The sequence below is a fragment of the Hemiscyllium ocellatum genome, chromosome 32 (assembly GCF_020745735.1).
Source record: "Hemiscyllium ocellatum isolate sHemOce1 chromosome 32, sHemOce1.pat.X.cur, whole genome shotgun sequence".
NCBI lineage: Eukaryota > Metazoa > Chordata > Chondrichthyes > Orectolobiformes > Hemiscylliidae > Hemiscyllium > Hemiscyllium ocellatum.
This window is the reverse complement of record NC_083432.1, coordinates 35,262,088-35,283,810: the sequence shown is the minus strand read 5'-3', so window position 1 is coordinate 35,283,810 and position 21,723 is coordinate 35,262,088. Positions and strand designations below refer to the sequence as shown.

At 40.1% G+C, this 21,723-nt stretch overlaps 1 protein-coding gene across 2 annotated transcripts in view; it reads right to left on the bottom strand.

Annotated features, from left to right (window-relative positions):
- Positions 1 to 21,723, bottom strand: part of vat1 (vesicle amine transport 1) — a 49,871-nt gene that overhangs the window by 14,737 nt on the left and 13,411 nt on the right. For both annotated transcript variants that reach the window (XM_060849111.1, XM_060849112.1), the window contains exons 3-5: positions 17,968 to 18,138; positions 17,525 to 17,614; positions 6,508 to 6,743 (exon numbers count right to left, since the gene is read on the bottom strand). In XM_060849111.1, coding sequence (XP_060705094.1) covers positions 6,508 to 6,743; positions 17,525 to 17,614; positions 17,968 to 18,138 — 497 coding nt within the window. The remainder of the gene's footprint in view (positions 1 to 6,507; positions 6,744 to 17,524; positions 17,615 to 17,967; positions 18,139 to 21,723) is intronic.

The window sequence follows — 21,723 nt, the reverse complement described above, 5'->3', positions numbered from 1 at the left end:
TCAAACTCTGAACCAACAACTGTTTTGGACTTTTTCCAAACAATCCCAACCACATGGCATAGTGGCTCAGTGGTTAGCACCACTGTCTCAGTGCCAGAGAGCTCCATTCAATTCCAGCCTCAGGCATCTGTGCAACCTCCACAAAGCCAAAGATGTTCTCCCTGTCGGTTTCCTCCTATGGTCCAAATACACGCAGTTTTAGATGGATTGGCCCATTGCAGGTAGGTGGATTAGCCATGGGAAACACAGGGCCAGGGTATAGATGGGAGTCTGGGTGCACTGTTCTTCAGAAGGTTGGTGTGGTCTTGATGGGCCAAATGGCTTGCACCCACACTGTAGCAAGTTTTATGGTTCACACAGGAATCCCACTGTATATAAGGGGTCAAAATTGAGCAGAAGATTTGGCTGCATTTGCAGTGGGAGATTACAGCATGAACTCTTAAAAGAAATTTCACTGTCCTCTATTTTGTGCAGAATTCAAAAGGGTTTCATCTTACATCATTATCACTAGCTGTAAAAATTGAAGGTTTACGCTTGAATCTTGTAATTGATTTATATCTTTAGTTACCATTTTGGTTTTTCTTACACTTCAGTTGTAACCAGTACGCCAAACCAATACATCAAAACGTGACTTAAACTGAACAGGTCAAGCCAGTGAGGAAGTTTATATCTCCAGGTTCCTGCCATTGAAATATGCATCTATTTGTACAGAATCAGCAACCAATCCAATTGGTACAAGCATAATCAGACTTGAGAACAAACCTACATTCTTTTTCAGTTGGTTGTTAAAAGATGTGCGCAATTGACTCAAGTGCCCTTTGACATGAAAATACACAGCCAAGTGGAAACTCTGGGCAGTACTCTGCACGAACTAAAGGAGCACCACATTCTTAGACTATGAACTAAAAGGATGCCAGGTTAAAGATTCTTCTGAATAATAAGATTATTATTAAGAATACTAACATTCCAGACAGAGTCAAGTCCCAGGTCATCTGCTTAGAAATTCATTTTCAATGAAAGCTTTGAGATAGCCCCTATGGATCTTGGTTTGCTTACAAAATGCCCTTCATTTAAAAAAAAGCCAAATTTAAAAATGTAATGCAGTAAACATGCAAGAACAGTGTTATTCAATTTGTTCGCACCTTACAATTGCCCTAACACATTTCAGCTTAGTGCTCAGGCAAGAAAGATACAGTCAATGCAGCACAAACATTTCTGACGTCATTGCAAAATTCAGAAACACCTCCACAGCTTTTGTGACTTTGGTGAAGGAGAACAGGTGAGCAGGCATTCAGTGGACTCTGCAGGGTCATCAGCTGCCTTGGCTGAAGGACACTGTCTACAATTGCCTGTCAGTTCCATTGCACAGTGCACTGGTATCCTGCACCTCCATGCAGGTTTCCATGGGTCTCTCTGCTGGAATTCTATCAAGGCCAGCTTCACGTAAGCAAGCAAAAAAAAAAAGTCAAGTCCTTGGTTTGTTTGGCTTCACCTTGCTGCTCCACACCAGGCATCTTGCACCATTTCAAGATGGAATCATTGGGCAATGGTTGCTTCCATCACTATGAAGTCTTGCCCAGAACTTGATTTCATGCTGGTGCAGTGTCATTCCACACAGTAACAGGAGAAGTTCACACTGGTTCAGCTAATCTGGAGTCATCAGTCAATTTCAATTCATTGCTGGCATCATTCTAGTGGATTTGATAGTCTGCTGGTGGGAATGACTGACCACACTGACAGTGTTGAGTGCCATCTGAATTTGACTCTTCCATTTCACTACATGAACACCACCCACAAAACTGGAGTCAGATATCTCTGACACGATGATGGAAAATGGACTAGAGATCAGATGACCCAATAGATCCAGGAGTAACAACATTCAGTTCAAATTGATTCAGACTGGTCAGATTTAATTTATTCCTCAAAATATTTTGATGGCTCTAAAAAAAAGCCCAATATTGCTGTAAGTTTCAGCTCTTAAGAACAAGTGCCCCATGAAAGAGTTAAATCCCCAAAATTATCTAATTAATTAGATTCTCGCTTTAGTGTGATAATTAGGGCACAAACAGTTTGCATAACACACCATCAAATTTGGCATCTCTAAATTTACTATTTGCAACTGACTATTTTATTGCTTTCCATGCTCAAAAGGTTACCTTGAAAAATCTTTAGTCATAGAATCATTGCCCCAACTTGTTGACGTTCATCCAAATCTAAGCGTCCTGTTCCCTCTTCCACTTTAAAAGCTTACAACAGTCTCTGCCTCAACCACTGAGCAGCAAAACACTCAACCCTCCCAGCAGATTTGCACAAAGAAATGTCACCTAACTTCAACGACAATAACATGCAAAAATCATATGGCATGCAATTTCCCTATCAGACCTATTCTGCTTTCTGTAACCACCACCTAGACCCCAAAAGTGATCTTTAATTTTAATTTCTTCCCCTCCTTTGCTCCAACAGATGTGTTGCGCGCACCTTAAAAGAAGTTGCTATCACAACAGCACCAGAGGGTTCTTTTGCCTTTAACATTCAGAACTCTGGAAGTCAATTAAAAATTCTACCCTGACCCAGATGAATCACTGTCGCACAATGTTTCACAGACTCCTAGAGGTTATAGCCATAAACCTGCCAAATGAACTGCTGGAGTCCAATTACTCTTTTACATTTATGTTAAGTAGCTGCTTCTTAAATTTTAGGAGTATTTGAGTTTCATATGCAAGACCTCCTGCTTTGGCAGCCTTTGTTAATTTTCCCAATGTGATCCTTTCCACAATACATGGCAAGCCACGAAGGCACAGAGAAAGACCAATACACAGCTTTTCAGCAAAGAAGCCTATTACACTATTTGGTTTCATTCGGGTTTTATTATTGCAGATTGCAATATTTTCAAGTTGCATGTATAAAATTAAATGCTGTAGTTAACAAATGCTGCACAATATTTACAGGTAAAGTTATTAGCTATTTGGTCTAGGGTTCATGAAAAAGATAAAGTCTAGTAGGATAAGTGGTTAATTGATGCTACTGCATACTCCCAATTCAGGAGACAAGTTACAATTTCCTATTGGATCAAATCTGTTAGTTTTGCAGTGACCTGGTTAAATAGTCAATAAAGCTCTTATGATCAGTCATGCTCCAGTTGCAGTGTACACATTAGTTGCCAAGTTAACAAATCCATACTGGCATTCAAAGCATTAAATTATAGTACAATAGGACTGAAGTCCTGTCAAATGTGTATTGCATAGAAATATAGCGCCTTTCACAACCCCAGGACATTCTACACAGTGCCCTGCATAGTCAATGGAGTCTGTTGTTAACATGGCAGCCAGCTTGTGCACTGAGATTAATGACAAGATAATCTGTTTCCATAATGTCACTCGAGGGATAAATCAGCCAGGAAACCCAGGTTTTTTTTTCCCCCGCTCAAAATAACAAACTCACTTGAGATGGGGAAGGAGGTTGAAAATCATCATGGCCTTCCTCGGATGGAAAGATCAGAATTTTTGGTTTAAAAATCTCAGCTGAAAGACTTCACATACCAAATCTTGGAAACTTTCGCCAATTAAAATGCAAAGCCAACAGTTCATCTGAAGATAAAAGAAATTACTGTGTAGTGAGTCCTGGAACTTTGGGCTTCTGATCTCCGATTTTAGGGTTTAACATTAAACAACACAAGAAAGGCACTCAAACACGCACACCCCGTAGAGAAAAAAAAAGGTGCTGATCTTGAAAATAAAAGGTTTTAACATTGCTTCCAAATGTTTTCCTATCTTGCTGGAGAATCACTGACAAATTAAAGAGGGATAAAAAAGTGGGGTGGGGTTTGGGTTGGGGGTAGCGGGGAAGAAGACATTAACAAGCTGCTGCATTATAGGGTTATGGAATGCTTTACCATAAGTAGTTTTGACCCTTTTTTTAAAAAAAAAGAAATTGAATAAGCATCCCTTACTTGCAATACAGTGGAGTCACAGGATTATGAGTTTTAGAATCAGAAAAAAAAGGGGTCATTCAGCCTATTGAGTTTACACCAACCCTCGGAAAAGCATTCCACCCAGACCCAGCAACCCCCCACCCTACCCCGGTAGCCCCACGTTATCCACGTGGAATCCACTTTGCCTCTTGGGACACTACAGGAAGATTAGGGATAGCCAATCCACCTTGCCTGCCCATCTTTGGACTGTGGGAGGAAACCAGAGCACCTGGAGGAAACCCATACAGACACAAAGAATGTGTAAACTCCACACAGACAGACAGAGTCGTCCAAAGTTGGAATCAAACCCAGTCGCTGACACGGAGGCAAATGTGCTAACTGCTGAGCCAAAGTGCCACCCACTGCAGTAACTGTGGCTACATTTAAACTTCCTTAGACCCATGACAAAATGCCAACACAATCATGACCCACTGCTACCCCACCTGGAACCAACAGCACAAACCAATGCCTGAATTGGGGACACATCTGGGCTGCATCAAGAAAACCAATAGTGCATTTCACTAGCAGGCACTCCAGACAAGCAGCATTTATTAAAATTGGCTTCCAGGACTAACAGAACCTCAAGCCAACAGATCTGCTGGCTTTATTATCCAAGTTTCAAAAAGATTCTATTTCAGGAATTTATAATAAAAATGTAAGCTTGTAGCCAGATACATTTGGATTCACAGACCACTGGCTGCTTTTACAAAGATGGTTGAGGAGGAACAGCAGCCGGACTCTGGTTCTAAACAAACAAACCAAAGGGTTAATTCTCCTAGGACTTCCCAAAGTACTTTGCACCCAATGGTTTATTTTGTGGAGTCAGCATGATGTAAACACCATATAGCTATCTGAACACATGGTAACCAAGATAATAGCAGGGAAAAGGTCAATGCTGCTCCAAAACATTTCCTTTCTGGCAATGCAGTTTCTAAAAGGTGAACCTTGACAAATTTTGGATTACTTTGCTTACAAAATAATATTGGTTTATTATATTAAAATTGTAATGAAAAGTTTTAGAATAAGTAGTGAGGAAAGGGTTGGCGTGACAGCATGCAAGAGAGTGCACAAGGGAGCGAGCACGGGCATGGCTATGGAGAAGTACAAGGAAACATGTATAGAAGTTGCTTCCATAAACCTTCCATCTATCACGTGCCCTCAACTTCAATCTTTGAGTCAGTTCCTTAGTTTATTCTCTAAAACCAAGAGACTGCTAATACAAAAAAAAGGGGGCAGGTCCTTTAAGATTGAAAGCAGGAGGAATTTCTTCATTCAAAGGCTGGTGCATCTTTGATAATTCTCTACACAAAGGGGCACAATAATGGAGCAGCTTTAAAGGCATAAATCACCAGATTTCTGGATATTATTAATAAAAAGGAGATGGGGAATATGCAGAGAAAATGACACCAAGATAGCTGCTCAGACATGATCCACTTAGATGGCAGAACAGGCTCAAGGAACATCTTCCTCCTGCTCCCCCCACTTCCTATATTTCCAAGGTTGTCACTTCTCTTTGCCAAAGCTTTTCCTCTACAAAAGATGACGACATTTTGTATGCTTGCCTTTATTGGTCAGAGTATTGAGTACAAGAGTTGGGAGGTCATGTTGCGGCTGTAAAAGACATTGGTTAGGCCACTTTTAGAATAGTGTGCGCAATTCTGGTCTCCTCCCTATCAGAGATCTTGTAAAACTTGAAAGGGTTCAGAAAAGATTTCCAAGGATGTTGCCAGGGTTGGAGAATTTGAACCAAATAGGGAGAGGTTGAATAGGCTAGGACAGTTTTCCCTGGATCATTGGAGGCTGAGGTGTGACCTCAGAGGTTTATAAAATCATGAGGGACATGGATAGGATAAATATACAAAGTCTCTTCCCTGGGGTGGGGAGTCCAGAACTAGAAGGCATAAGTTTAGGGTGAGAGGAGAAAGAAAGATATTAAAAAAGGGGCAACGTTTTCATGCAGAGGGTGGTAGGTATTTGGAATGGGCTGCCAGTGCAAGTGATGGAGGCTGGTACAATTGCAACATTTAAAAATACCCTGGATGGGTATATGAATAGGAAGGGTTTAGAGGGATATAGGGGCCAAGTGCTGGAAAATGGGACTAGATTAATTTTGGATATCTGGTCAGCTTATTGGATCGAAGGATCTGTTTCCGTACTGTACACCTCTGACTCCAAGTATCTTGTGAGGAACTTTCTTAATCCAAGCAATTCTTTTCACCAAAAAAAATTATTTAAAATAGAGCCAGGGAGAGGGGTCAGGGACAGAGACACTGAAATAAGAAAAAGAAAAATAATAAAATGAAAATGACAGGTTTGACTAAATTGCAGACATTTTTCACAATGACCAAGCTGTCAATACTGAGTGAGTCTATTTGAGCTGACTGCCATTAAGCGCAGAGGCAACTATCCCAGCATGTAGAAAACATATAAAGAGGAAAACTGGACGCCAACATTATTTACAAACCAGTAACAATGCAAATATGGGAGAGATGAGAGTTACCAAAGGCAAACTCCAAGTTTGTGACTAAGTTTCTTACCTGTTCAAATGACCACACAGAGTCTATTCGAGGTTTGATTTTCCCTTCTTTGTACAGAGAAAGCAGCTTGGTGACAGCATCCTGAATCTGGTCAATCTGCAGGTAACCCAGATGATAGCCGCACACAGCTTTGTTGGAATGCAGCAGCTGCAAGCTATTAATGGTGAACTTATTCCACCACAACTTTGCTATGGCTAATGGATTCCGTTTTGGTCCAGTCAGAAGATTTGCTGCACCTAATTAAGAAAATATCAATTAGAACACTCAAATAACTGAAGGAAACAAGCATAAGAAACCCAAAAACAACCCTGTCTCAGCAAATTTTGCTGTCATTGGACCCATTCCAGGTTAGAAATGACCAAAGTCTAGCAAAGTCAGGATTTAGGCAGCATAGCATTCCATGTGAAGGGGTGGATTGACCAGGTCATGTAACTTCAGTCATAGGCAGCGAGTAACATTTGTGGCAGTGCAGTTAGAAACTCTCAAACTGGATTTGTAAATATTTACATGCAATATAAAACTACTTTTCCAGTACTAGTAAATGTACTGTCCCCACAAAATTAGCAAGCTTTCTGGCATGTGGAACAAGTCAGAGACCTTGTTCTGCTCCTCCTCTGCCATGCCATTCTCCTCATACTTATGAGCATAGAACAAACGGTGCTCTTTACAAAACTAGATTCATTTGCTTGCAATTTTTTTAAGCATTCAATGTGTTCCCATTAAAGTGCCAGGGCTGCAAGGTCAAATTGATTTCTGAATAGCGTTCAAGAAGAATGGAATAAACATTGACTTCAGACGTGCGTCATGGCATGTCATAAGGACAAGCCGCACAGAATTCGAACTCTGCAGGAACTGCTAAAATGAAGTAAATTGGGGTCACCAACTTTGCATTTCACCATCACATAAATGCACTTTTATTTACAGTGTTTAACTTGTGTTGTTTTATCATAGGAATGAAGGATCTATTATGTGGGGTCAGGACTTTTTATTCCTGATTTGGTCACAGCGAGCTCTCTGTACTCAGAGAAGACTAGGCTGATATACTCTTTTCTCTGCACATCTCACCCACACCCCTACCACTACCCTCCCACCACCACTTCATGCAGTCAAATGGCTTGTGTTTCTCAACTATTAAGCAGACTTGATAAAAGGTCAATGCACACAATTGAATAGAAATTCCTATCCGCACTAATAACCAGGGTGACTGAGAAAAGCAAAATAAATAAGAGGTATTGAAATCACCAACATGAGCTGGAAGTGGAAAGCACGAGTAATTAGTGCTTCCATTTATTGAAGAACTTTCAGAACTACGTACCCACAATAAACCATAGAAGCAAAACAAAAACTGCCATGATCTTCTGCCAAGTACCAATAATAAAGAGATATATCTGTAAGGTGGACTAAAACAAATCTGTGCCCCATTGTAATTGAACTTCCTTGGCATATATCCAGACCATTCACATTTAGGTCTTATCTTTAAAAGGACATTGGAGTGAGATGACGAACTAAATACCAACTTTAGTTATTTGTGGGATGTCAATTCATGTCAGTCAACAGGAGAGAAAAAAAAATTGTTCTAACTTCATTCAATTTGCAAAATCTACATGAATGAGATCCTCCTTCCAGTCGTCAGGTTAAATTAGAGCGTCCTAAAATGAAAAGGTTAGCACACCAAGCCAATTCACCTTCAATCACTGTCTGACACAGAAGACATTTAAAAAGTTGAATATAACATTGATCATAGCTTTCTATCAACTTTAAAATGACTTCTTACATAAAATTTAAAAGTTGCTTTTGTTTACATCCTACACAAAGAATAACCTTTGTCCAAAACAGCTGATTTGAATCCAAGATCAATGCAATCTTTCAGTAGAAAATGTTTATTTCAATTCCATAGATGATCATCCAGTGGAATACATCAATAATGGAAAGAAACAATTGGAGAAATAAAAATGCAAGCTGTAAGTGTTTTATCAAAAGCAATTAGTGTTTTGAGCTGGTCACAGGTGATATTTACCAAGTGACATACAGCGAAGCAATTAGAGGGAGCTCAACTTCCTAATACTGTCCAGGTCAGAGGCATTCAAAAGAGGCAATAACCTAGTTAAAAGGTCACAACGCCAGGTCAGGAAATCCACGTATGATCGTGGCAAAGCCAGAGGCAGCAAAAGGCAACCCGCTTAGTTTGAGACCCCAACTAACCACACAGACACTGGTTGCTTGTGGCAAGGCTTGCAGGACATAAATGGGCTATATAGTGAAGTCAAACAACCGCAGGCAACAATATATCCCTATCGGATGAGCTCAATGCACTGCACACTCGCTTTAAGTAGAAGTTCAGTGAAATGATGTCACCTCTCCCAACAGCTACAGTCACCACTGCAGACATCAAGACTCAAATTTGAGAGTAAACCCACTGAAAGCGATTGGCCTGGAGAGTATCGCTGGCTGTGCACTCAGATCCCACATGGGCTAGCTGGCAGGAGTATTTGTTAACATCTTTAACCTCTCCTTACTAATGATCCAAATTCCCCACCTGATTGAAGACGACCACCATCATCCTGATGTCAAAGAAAAATCATGCAGTGTACCACAATGACTACCACCTGGTGCCTTTGACCTCCATTATTACAAAGTGCTTCAAGGGGTTAGTCATAGTTCACATCAATTCCAGACTGCCAAGATACTTTACAATTCACCTACTGGCACAACAAACCCATGGGAGACACCATCTCCCTGGCCCTATACTCAATGGAACATCTGAACAAGGACACTTGTGCCAGATTTTGAATTATTGACTTCAGCTCCACATTCTAAACCACAATTCCAAACATACTAATCTCCTAACTCCATGACCTAGATCTCAGCTTCCCCTCTAATTGGATCCTCAACTTCCTGACCCATAGACCAAAAATCAATAAGGAAAGGTGACAACACCTCCATTATAATATTCAACATCAGTGCCCTGCAAGATTGCATCCTTAATCTCCTTCATACACATGACTGTGTGGCCATGTTCCGCCCCAACTCCATTTACAAGTTTGCTGACAACATGACCATTGTAGATCAGACTGTAAACAATAACAAGACAATACAGGAAAGAGACTGAGTGCTGAGCTGCATGGTCAAAGGACAATGATCCCTCCATCAACATCGGCAAAAAAAAAGGAACTAGCCATTGACTTAAGGAAGCAGAGTGGAGGGCCTGCTACTGTTTGCATCAACGGTGCTGAGGTGGAGTTGGTCAAGTGTGCCAGGCTCCTGGGAAATGTGGTCATGCTGTTTCTGACCACCCCACCCCCCCCCCGCCAATTCAGTTGAAGCAAATGCTCAGAGACAGTATAGTTTTACCTCCTCCATCTTTATTCTGGGCGACACACACACACACACACACACACACACCGCTCATGTGCTCAGGGACACAAAGTCCATGGTCTTCTCTGGAACAGCAGCTTCTCAAATGAACTATATAGTCATTTTACAGGGAGCAGCATCCAGATAAGGCAACATGCATATTGATTGCCATGGTCACCCAATCAGCAAGCATCAATAGTAAAGATTAAGCCATTTGCTGTTACCCAATGAATAACTGACTTGATTAGATTACTTACTTAGTGTGGAAAAAAGCCCTTCAGCTCAACAAGTCCACACCGACCCTTCGAAGAGCAACCACCCAGACCCATTCCCCTACATTTACCCTTTCACCTAACACTAGGGACAATTTAGCATGGCCAATTCACCTAATATGCACATTTTTGGACTGTGGGAGGAAACCTGAGCACCCGGGGGAAACCCACGCAGACAGTTGCCCGAGGCCGGAATTGAACAAGGGTCTCTGGCACTGAGGCAGCAGTGCTAACCACAGTGCCACTGTTTGTGTCAATGGTGCGGAGGTGGAGTTGGTCAAGAGTGCCAAGCTCCTGGGAGATTTTGGTCATTCTGTTTCTCTCCTTCCCACCCCCCCCCCCACCTCAGTTGAAGCAAAACGCTCAGACAGTGAAGTACTGTTCACCTTGTTGTTAAAAGTGACCCCACGTACAGAATGCTTGCAATATTGTTGAATGGCTCAACATAACGACTGCTTTTCTACCTTGTTAACCCATTACCCTTTCCTCCAGCACTCCATTGTTAACTGCAAAGTTATCTGATCAGAGTCATGCTCAGCTGAACCTCTTGTTTCACAAAATTCAGAATTTAACTCTTTCCCTACCTGCTTATATCCTATAGACATTCTCCTCATGACCCACCCAGTGAAAGCACAACAGCGCCTCTACTTCCTCAGGAAACTGAGAAAATTCAGCATGACTAAAGATATACCAATGTTTATAAATGCATCATAGAAAGCGTGCCATCTGAAATGTATCACAGCAGAGTATGGCAACTGCTCTTCCAAGACTGCAAGAAAACTACTGACAGTTACGATCACAGCCCAGTCCAGCAAGCAAACAAACCTTCCATCCATTGACTCCATCTATATATTTCTCACTGCCTTCAACACTAGCAATCAATATAATTAAAAGACCCCTCCCACCCCGGTTGTACCCTCTTCTGCCAGGCAGAAGTTTGAATGCATGTACGAATTGATTCAGGGACAGCTTCTTCCCCACCATTAGACTTTTGAATGGACCTCTCAATGTTAACGTTGATCTCTCTCTGCACCTTCTCTGTAGCTGTAGCACTGTTCTGCAACGATCTACTTGTACAGCATGCAAAACCACCACTTTTCATTGTATTTCAGTACATGCAACAATAATAAAATCAAATTAAATTCTGATCAGATGCCAAAGATCAAATGTTCATGAACAAAAATTGTCAAAGACATCTACAAAATGAGCTGTTCGTATGCAACTTGGTTTTCAGCCAAATTGAGAATATCAGACTTGATGATCATGCAACAAGTGTTAAACTGCTTAGGATTCGAGAGTTATGATACAGTATCTAGAGAATGCTCCAGGAAACTGAGGCCCAAAAATTGAGCCAGTGAAAGCAAGTCACATTCCAACCTAATGTCAGCTGTGAAACAGATGTCAGTGTCAAACCACCAAAAAAAAAGGGGGCTAAATGAACTGACTTAAAGAAGTTATGCACTGTTAGCAAACAACAGTACATCTTGAAAACTAGGTCACTAGAGGATAGAAGAAAGAAAGATGCCAAGAAGTTTTTGGTTATCATCTAACAGACTTTTCAATTTTAAGTTTCAAGCCCAAAATTAATCTCAAAACCAGTACATCACCATAAACCCCCTCATAAAGAGTCGGTTTACATTTTAATCTAGCAAAGCTACCAAAATACAAATTAGCTCCATTGTATCAGTAACTCATGTCACATACAATTGTTTAATGAAGAGCTTCTTGCTGTGTTTCAAAGTATTTTGCAAAAAGTACCACTTTCCCCTACAAAGTGTACACGTTTTGGGTAAGTTTATGCTGCTGCAAGCAAAGTCTTCCCTGCTCTTTGAAAGTTCCAGTTGTAGATCTAGCATTGCAAGTTCAGACATAAATATAAGTTGAAGATTTCCATTCTGATATTCAGATATGATTAGATTAGATTCCCGACAGTATGGAAAAAGTCCACACCGACCCTACAAAGAGTAATCCACCCAGAGCCATTCCCCTACCCTATATTTACCCGAGTAATGCAACTAACACTCCGGGCAGTTTAGCATGGCCAATTCACCTGACCAGATCTTTGGATTGTGGGAGGAAACCCACACAGACACTGGGAGATTGTGCAAACTCTACACAGACTGTTGCCCGAGACAGGAATTGAACCCAGGTCCCTGGCGCTTTGAAGTAGCAGTGCTAACCAATGGGCCTCAATGCCTCCATATATCCTGTCACTTTTCACAATGTAGATTTACAGAATGTTTGTTCCTCCTATCCCATGCAAAAATGTTGCATTACCAAAAGGCAACCTGCCTCAAAACTACAGAGAACTCAACTCGTGAAGCAAGCCATTAGGAGAAAGTTAGACAAATCTCCAGAGAAAAAATTGCTGTGATGGCTATAATAAAGTCATATTTGACAAAAAGAAAAAACGACTCCAGCATAGTAGTATTCTGAAACAATTTAACATACCTCATCTTTGACCTGTTCAGCAAAATCTCTAATCTAGCTACTGGCTTATTAGGCACTGTAACTTGCCAATTATCCAATGTCTGTTGAGTCCAGATCTGCACAAATTGTGTTGTTTGGCTCCACACTTCATGACGAGAAACCCATACTGTACAAAGTACAACTAATGCCATCAAGTATTTATTATTCATTGAATAATACCACCATACTCAGCTTGGGGATACAGAGTGGAAAAGCAAGATTTAGTCTGTATATGTTTTGGGCAGCTTGGAGTATCATTTAAGCTCATATCAGTACAAAATACAAAGTACTAATTGTGAGATATTGTGGAGGAATGGAGAAAGAATAGGCCCAACTTTCTCCAAATCAAACCCTGTCCCAAATCTAAAATCTCCCTCATATTTCGTCAAGCTCATCTTGGCACCAAGACTCACTTCATGCTCTGATCTTAAAGGTTTGACCCCCACTCAACTGATCACCATCTTACTGGTCTTCCATTCATGCATGTCACCACAATGACCTAAATTGATCGTCGTAACAAAACCCTTGTTTCCGCTCATCTGCTCTCAAAACGCTCATTGTGCCTCCATTACACCTAGACTGGATTATTCAAATATAAATATGGTTGACAAGAGGTATTCATTTTTTCAAATTCTGATCAAAGTTCTTGCGTTGCAAATTGCATGGAGTCCAATTCATAAATCTTACTTGTGCCCACTGGCCTAGTGTTCCCAGTCAAGTAAAACCTCCATTTTCAACATTCACATATTTTCACTTCATTCCTCAGCCTTGATGAAGTTTGAGAACCCCCAAATGTAAAAGAAAGTTCTAGTTTATTGGCTTATCAGTGTTTTGGTGCACTGGGAACTCAAAGCTTACAGATCACCTATTAGAGAGTGATTCATTAGAAGTTCTATTGCGTACCTGTCCTTTGACAGGCTGAGACTGGAAATCTCAGCAGGTGTTTGGCTACCTCCAAACTGCCAAAATCATCTGGAGCCTTGCATGTGTTCTGCTCCTAGCCTCAGGCAAAGATATTTGTTCCCCCACGCCCCCCCGAAAAAGACAGTCAGCCCTGGGTTATAAATCTTATTATCTGCCTCCTGTTCCAATTAACACACCTCCTTACCAATTATCTAGGGGATGTTAAGACCAACAATAAGGACAATACTAAATCCTATTATCGACCTCCTTTCCCATTAACACAAGATTATGAATAACACAGTAACAAGCTACTGTGAACAATTCGATATCTGGTCACAGGAAGGTATCAATCACTGGTCACTGTAAGATTGAGAAATACCTGTTTTAACAACATGATAGCAAATCAGTCATATTATGTTAAGACTGTTTGGGTGTGACTAATACAAGGTATAACTACACTTGTATGTAATGAATCTCTGAACATTGAGCGGTGTCACCACAAGGTGGCCTTTGGTGTCACCCAGAATCTGTCACTGTCTATCTTTGAATTGAAAACTTATGTCATCCAGAATTAAGAGTCAACAGCCTCACCTCTCCCTATTCTCAGAACTCCTCCAGTCTTCAGAGCTTCTAACACTGCCAATTCTGGCCTCTTAAAAGTATTCCCAATATGAATGTCTTCAGAGTTGGCAGATGGGGTCTTCAGTTGCCAAGGACCCCAAACTCTGAAGTTCTCTCCAAATACCAATGTCTCTATTTCCATTAAGACAGAGCTGTTGGGTATCAGACTTAATTAACAGCCATATGAGCAATTTAAAAAATTCCAATGCTTTACACATCAAAACATTGCTTTACATCACTGCTTTGACCCAAGGTGATAAAAATCAACATTTTTGTTACTTCACCATTTATGACCATTGCTGAAATGAAGTGCTATACTTAATACACCACAGGTATGATTGGTACTGTATCTAGTTGGAGGCTTTAAGGAAATCCTGCTCCTACTATGCAAAAGCAATGTCCCTGTCACTGAAGAGGAATATTGGGAATGCAGGCTTTTCAGTGGTGGACTCCATCCACAAGCTGAATTGAGTTAGGATCAAAAGACTCCAAACCAGGCAGTAATAAACCTGCTCCATTTAGAGTGGTTAGATAAACCTATAATGTTATATTAAAGTTTTTTAGCTAGATTTTAAAATCTTAAAAATGTGGTTCAACTTATTCAGCATTTACAAGCAGTGCCCCAATCAGTAGAAGACTAGTACAAAAAAGATGAGTACAATGTGTTATGAGGAAAAAAAAACAAAAATCAAAAACTAAACACCAAAGATTGCAGCCCCCGCGCAAAAGGCGAAATGTAATTTGAATTTTAAATACATCTCTGCTACATAGATCATGGCAAGAGCCCAAGTGAGATCACAAACTAACATTGGGATCCTGAGCTCCAGTGCAACAGTAAAACTTTGCCTGAGAGAGTTATAAAAGCCAGGTTCCTCTTCTGACGGACCCACCCTCTTAGCCTCTTCCTCCACCTCGAGGGTGACAATTTTCAAGCCTCAAAAACAGGATCACAGTGGAAAAGGACTGGGAATCAATGGTTACTGGATTTGGGAAGATGGGGGTTGTATAATTCAGTAGGGTAGACAGAAAAATATCCTAAACAGGGTGAGGGCATAAAGATATCAAAACCTGGTCAGGCTGTAGGAGAGATAGACACATTAATAATTTAGTGAATTCACAAGAGAAATGTTAAAAGAACACCAATCCCTTATTTAGATGCAGAAATAATTACAGGACAATCTCAAGATTATCCAAATTTTGGATTATCTGAACAAAAATACTCTCTGCCCGTGTCATTTGGGTAATAGAAAAGTTTGCCTTGTAATTCAACAATCTACACGCAATTTCATGCGAGAGAAACCATCTTGGGAACTGCTGCAGAGCTTTTTATCATTTTTATTCTGGAGGCTTGACTCAAATTATCTTCAACTTCTAGATGTTTAATCTCCAGGTACAGTATCGTCATGGTTACTATATCGGATTGATGACACAAGGTTTGAATTCCTGTCATTGTACCTTATGAAATCAGAACTTACCAAATTTTGCAAAAAAAGTGACCGTGACAAAAAGATGCTGCATTGACATTAAAAATCCAATTATCCCAGGAATTAAGAAGTCACATGATAGTACAGAACTTGAATTTTATTGAAGGCGGCATTCTGTCAAAGCCTTTTATTTTTCACTCATCAGGACATTTGCAAACATATCAGCATAAAGGGGGAGTATCAAGTGCGCAGGTCAGATTGTGCTGTCAAGTCAAAGAAGATGTTCTGTTATCACACAAAATGAGCAACACAGTACATTAAGTTCAACGTCAGTGTGATATTAAGTAAGCAAGCTGTAAGAGCATGTGCTTCAGGTATTCGCAAAAGGCAAGGCATTCTTCATAACCCAATCAGTTCCTTATTGTAGAACTCAAAGAATGGAGATCATTTGCTGAATAACCGAGTGCGCCAAGAATGATACAACCATTCTAAAGCATGTTGGTTGGACCTGTGGTGTGCACACTTAGGCGAAGTTTGATATGCTAACAAATAGGGCCTCCAACTCCAATTTGCCCATATTGGATACCTGGCCCACATAACACACTTAGCTCAATGGCTGAAAGCAAGCAAAAACGACACCAAAGAACAAGAGACAGTTACACTGCAAAATTATTAAAGAAGTCTAAATTATGCAAATCAACATTAGCTCCAAAATCTCACCATCCTGATTTGGACACATTGACACCAAGTCAACATTTTTGTTTTATAATTCCTTACTTTGTGGACAGCAGTGATTCCCAAAAGGAGGAGAAGGCCATTACTGCTGTTATCTGCTTCAGGGAAACCAGGTTAAGTAATTCAATTAGTTAGCAGCAAGTTATAAAAGAAAACCATTACTACACGTATAATGATTTGGAGGAGCCGGTGTTGGACTGGAATGGACAAAGTTAATAATCACAACATCACATTATAGTCCAACAGGTCCATTTGGAAGCACTAGCTTTTGAAACACTGCTCCTTCATCAGGTGGTTGTGCAGCAGGATCATAAGACAATTATTAGCAAAAGGTTAGTGTCATGCGGCTGAAAATATATTAAACGAACTTCAAATCAAGTTTTTAAACCTTTGAGAATGGTTTTGCTACTTTTGGTTCATTAATATCTAAACCCCAGAACTCCTTTGAAGTCACATTCTCAAGATAACTTCAGGTGTTCTAACAAAATAGGTCATCTCAGCTCAGTCAATGCATTAAAGATATGAGGTTAAAGTCTGTCTGTGTCCCAATCTTGAGTCAGATTGGCTCTCTTTCTAAAGTTGAATTTAGAGACTCTTACGTGGATTGACTGGAAGGTTATGCATTTTTTGAGCAAAGTAAAATACAATTCTGCAAATACAGGTTTGTGCGTAGGAGGGAGGATCTGTGTTAGTGAGAGAGTACGTGGATGCGTGCATGCATGCACGTACGTGCAAGAGTATATGTGGTGAATCTGTATTTGCAGAATTTTATTTTGTTCAAAAAAAATGCATAACCTACAGTCAATCCATGTACCATTCCTTAAGTCCAACTTTAGAAATAGAGCCAGTCTGACTCAAGACTGGGACAGACTAACCTCACACCTTTCATGCTTCTTCTGAACGGAGATGACAATTTGTTAGAAAACCTGAAGTTATCTTGAGAATGTGACTTAAAAAGGAGTTCTGGGATTTATATATTAATGAACCAAAACCATTCTAAGTTTGTTTAATATATTTCAGCTGCATGAACTGTGACATTTTGCTATAAACTTTGCATCTTATGGTCCTGCTCCACAAACACCTGATGAAGGAGCAGCACTCAAAGCTAGTGCTGCCAAATAAACCTGTTGGACTATAACCTGATGTTGTATGATTTTTAACTACATGTACGATGTCACGCTTATAACAATACTAACGATTAGAGCAATTCCAACAATTCAGTATTACAATAATATTTACCATATAATACGATTTTTCCCATTGGTTTGAGCAGATTAAAGCCTTTAGTTGTGTCACTTCCACCCAGGGGATCCAAAACAATGTCAACACCTGGAAAGAAAAACACAAGTACAGAACACTGAAAATTTCAGCACTTGCATGATAAAATGCTAGTCAACATCTGAAGCATAATTTAAATCATGCAAATATAAAATCAATGGAATGATGCTAACTGGAATTTTAAATAAAGTAAATGGAAAATTTGCTATGGGGATGTAAAGGTAAACCACTTTGCTGCAAGACTTATAGCTATTGTGCTGCCCAATAGTTAATGACCCTTCTGGTGAGGATACACAAATTACATATTGTTGAGAAACAGACATGACTGGTGTGGACATCCTTCAACTTTAATTGTGACTTTCTTGCGATTGAAGTTAGTTTTGCTTTTCTTTTCATGCAATTACCGTTTGGGGAAATCTTTCGAACTTCATCAGCATAGTCCAAGGTGGAGTAGTCAATTGGATGAGTCACACCCTGTTCTTTGATGACTTCATGTTTAGCTGCCGAAGCAGTTCCAAAGATAGTCACATCTTTAACTATTTTACACAGTTGCGTTGCAGCAGTCCCCACACCACCTGCAAAAATCAGCCAAGAAAACTCCAGTCAGTCACCAAATGTTACTTGAATAGCAACTATAAAGCACTTTGTGGCAAAAACCTTTTACAGATCATGTGAGAACAATCACAGCCCATTCCTCACTAAGAACTTGAACTCAAATACTTGTGCTCCATCACTGTAAAAAGGTATAAATTAATTTTGTTATCTCTTAGCCAAAGCGTTGAAAAATAATTAAAGTCAAACAAGGTTACACAGCAGCTCAGATGGAACAATACTTGAGGTAGTCATTTCTTGCAATTTTAATTCAACTCTCTGCCAAACTACAGCTCTATTTTAGTATGGCTATATTGATTCAGATTGCAAACAGAATGAAATACCAACAGCTACTCGGACTGGTGTTTACAGCCATTTCTGGAGATTTATAAATGAACAGTTTCAGTGTTAGTAGGCAGAAGGGAATCATTGGAAGATCTGAACTTCAACCCACCACCCCCATCCCCCACACTCCGTAGTGGTGAAGCAGAAAGTCACATGGGAAAAATAAACAAGCACCATTTCTTTTGTAGATTTAAGCAGCCTGACGCTGTTTGGCCTTTGGAGATGCATTTAAAAAAAAGGCTCCATGGTATCAGTGAGGTTATTCAAGAACAGAATTAAAATGGTGATCATGCTCTTTGTTAAACACAGGCTAAGTGAAGTCCATTTTTAATTATTAAAAGGATTGGTCAATCCGTTCATAGGTCTCTGGAGAAATTTCATTCAGGACTAGTAAGAAAGACATCAATCCTTTAACAAAAAGGCACCAACCATTCATTGCGTTTGCAGAAACTTAAGGCAAATAGACAAAGGTGCAAGGCATAAAGCCGATACAAATTGACAAATGGTATGCAGATAGAATAAGATCCCGAATTGTTAAACTGAAGCTGGAACCAGTCATAACCAGATTTCAAATTAAAGGAGAGGAGACATTAATTAAATCTCAAGAGCAAGCCTAGATAAATTAAGCAAGGTGTACAAGTGTAATTTGGATTTTTAGTTGAATTATTGTTTAAATTATTTTTAATGATTACTTTTAAAAATGAATTAGTGAGGCTAAAATTGGTCATTACCATAGAAACAAAAGAAGTGGTGTAGCTAATGTAAATAGGAAGGAGGGGGACCTGGTAGAGAGCTCAAAAAAAACCTTAAACCTTTCTTTGAAAAGTTAAATTTTCATAAATTATCCTGGATATTTTGCAGCAAACAGTTGCAGAGGTAAATATACAAGACTATATTCGGATACTAAAATAACCATGGGATGTTGGGCAGTTAGATTTTTAGTAATTTGCATCTTATTAAAGCTCATCTACCACACATCCAGGTTTCAAATAGCAATTTTGAATTAGTAGCAAATGGAACTTCTTTGGTCATATGGACTGGAGGTACTTTGATGACCTCGAAACATATAGGGCACTTATTAAAACACTAAGAAGAAAAGTATTTCGTTAGGAGCCATGCACTTAGTGTAAAAATTATTTTCATGTACAGGTTGTGCCCTTCTCCTTACATCTTTCTGACATAACCCCCACTTGCAATTGTCAAAAAAAAACAATGCTATCACTTGAATACACAAAGGAAACGACAGAGCTCTTCTCTGTAACACTCCCTCCCACACACACATTAACATTGGCCAAGCAATTCTTTTTCCATTTAGTTACTTCTCCAATTCTGTTGGAAATTATCAGTTCGACATGGCCTTGAACTGACTTCTGGAACAGCTATTGTTCAGGAAAGGCTTCGATCTTTTTCCTTAATGGCATCCACCCAAGAATCTGCTAAAATCAAATACTCTAACATACCATAAACCCGCTACAAACAAATGCCACCAACCTTCAAAAACTTAAATCTATCAAATCAATTGCTTGACTAGCTACACAAACAAAAGAGACCAAACAATTCCCCCACCGCGTCAGCTGAATAGAATATTTCTTTCAGGAACATGTCAAAAAGTCACTGTGCAGAATTGTGATAAGCACCAGTCTTCAGTAGAAATAATCCCAGTGTTACTTAAATTGTTGGTTTCAGCAAAAAGTCACCATCCTTATTTTTTGAAAAATAAAAAGCATTTGGAAGCTACAATTAGTTCAGTTTTCCTGTAAAGCCATACATTTGTAAAAGTTTCTACCCATCCGCCATGACACATTTCACCCAAACCCATCAAGAGTTCTCTCTTCCCTAGACTTCCCTTGATCTAAGTGCCAGTGACAGTTCACTATCCAGGGCAACACATTTTCCTCTCGGGCACACCAGCAAGGAACTGGCTACAGAACAAAACTTGCATTTAGTTTTCCCTTTCCTTGTCCAAGTCATGTTAGGACAGTATAGCTTTCAACTAAAAAATAGTGCGAGGATGCAGGGTTAGATTAGATTACTTACAGTGTGGAAACAGGCCCTTCGGCCCAACAAGTCCACACCGACCCGCCGAAGCGCAACCCACCCATACCCCTACATTTACCCCTTACCTAACACTACGGGCAATTTAGCATGGCCAATTCACCTGACCCGCACATCTTTGGACTGTGGGAGGAAACCGGAGCACCCGGAGGAAACCCACGCAGACACGGGGAGAACGTGCAAACTCCACACAGTCAGTCGCCTGAGTCGGGAATTGAACCCGGGTCTCTGGTGCTGTGAGTCAGCAGTGCTAACCACTGTGCCACCGTGCCGCCCGGTTAGTTGCATGAAAAATTATGGAAAAAAATTAAAGGGGGTGGGGAGGGATTAGAGGTTAGTCAAGTTTCCAGAACAAATAATAGGACAGAGCATATGGGGGAAAGGTCAGAAATCTAATTTCAGGCACAGCTGATAAGGAAACAACTATGGGAAGGGGGCTGCAGTCAACACTGGACTAAGTGTGTTGTACTTAAATACATGTAGTATACAAAAAGCAAAGTTAACAATCACACAACACCAGGTTATAGTCCAACAGGTTTAATTGGAAGCACTAGCTTTCACAGCACTGCTCCTTCATCAAGTGGTTGTGCAGTGCTCTGAAAGCTAGTGCTTCCAATTAAACCTATTGGATTCTAATCTGGTGTTGTGTGATTTTTAACTTTGTACATCCCAGTCCAACACCAGCATCTCAAAATCAAAACAAAGCAAATGAGCTTGTAGAGCAAATTGACTTTGGCAGGTAGGATGTTGTGGACATTCCAGAGACAGGGTTGTGAAGAGATTAGGGCTGGGAACTAAATGTCCAAGGATATATGTCCTCATGAAATGACAGGCAGAGGAGTGGTCTGGTTTGTAAGAAGTGAAATTAGATTAACAAGTAATGACATCAAGGTATATAATCTGCGGGGGTGAGGATTGAAGAACCACATAGGGAAAAAGACTAATGAGAATTATGTACAGACCTCGCAGCAGTAGTCAGGATGTAGGGAAGAAAAATCAATCAGGTGATGGAAAAAGGTATACAAGAAAGGCACTATGATAGTAATCATGGGGACTTCAATGTGCAGATGGATTGGGAAAATCAGAAGCAGATTTCAAGAAATGAATTCATGGCATGTCTGAGATAGAACCCACTGGGGTATAGGCAATTCTGGATTTGGTGATGTGTC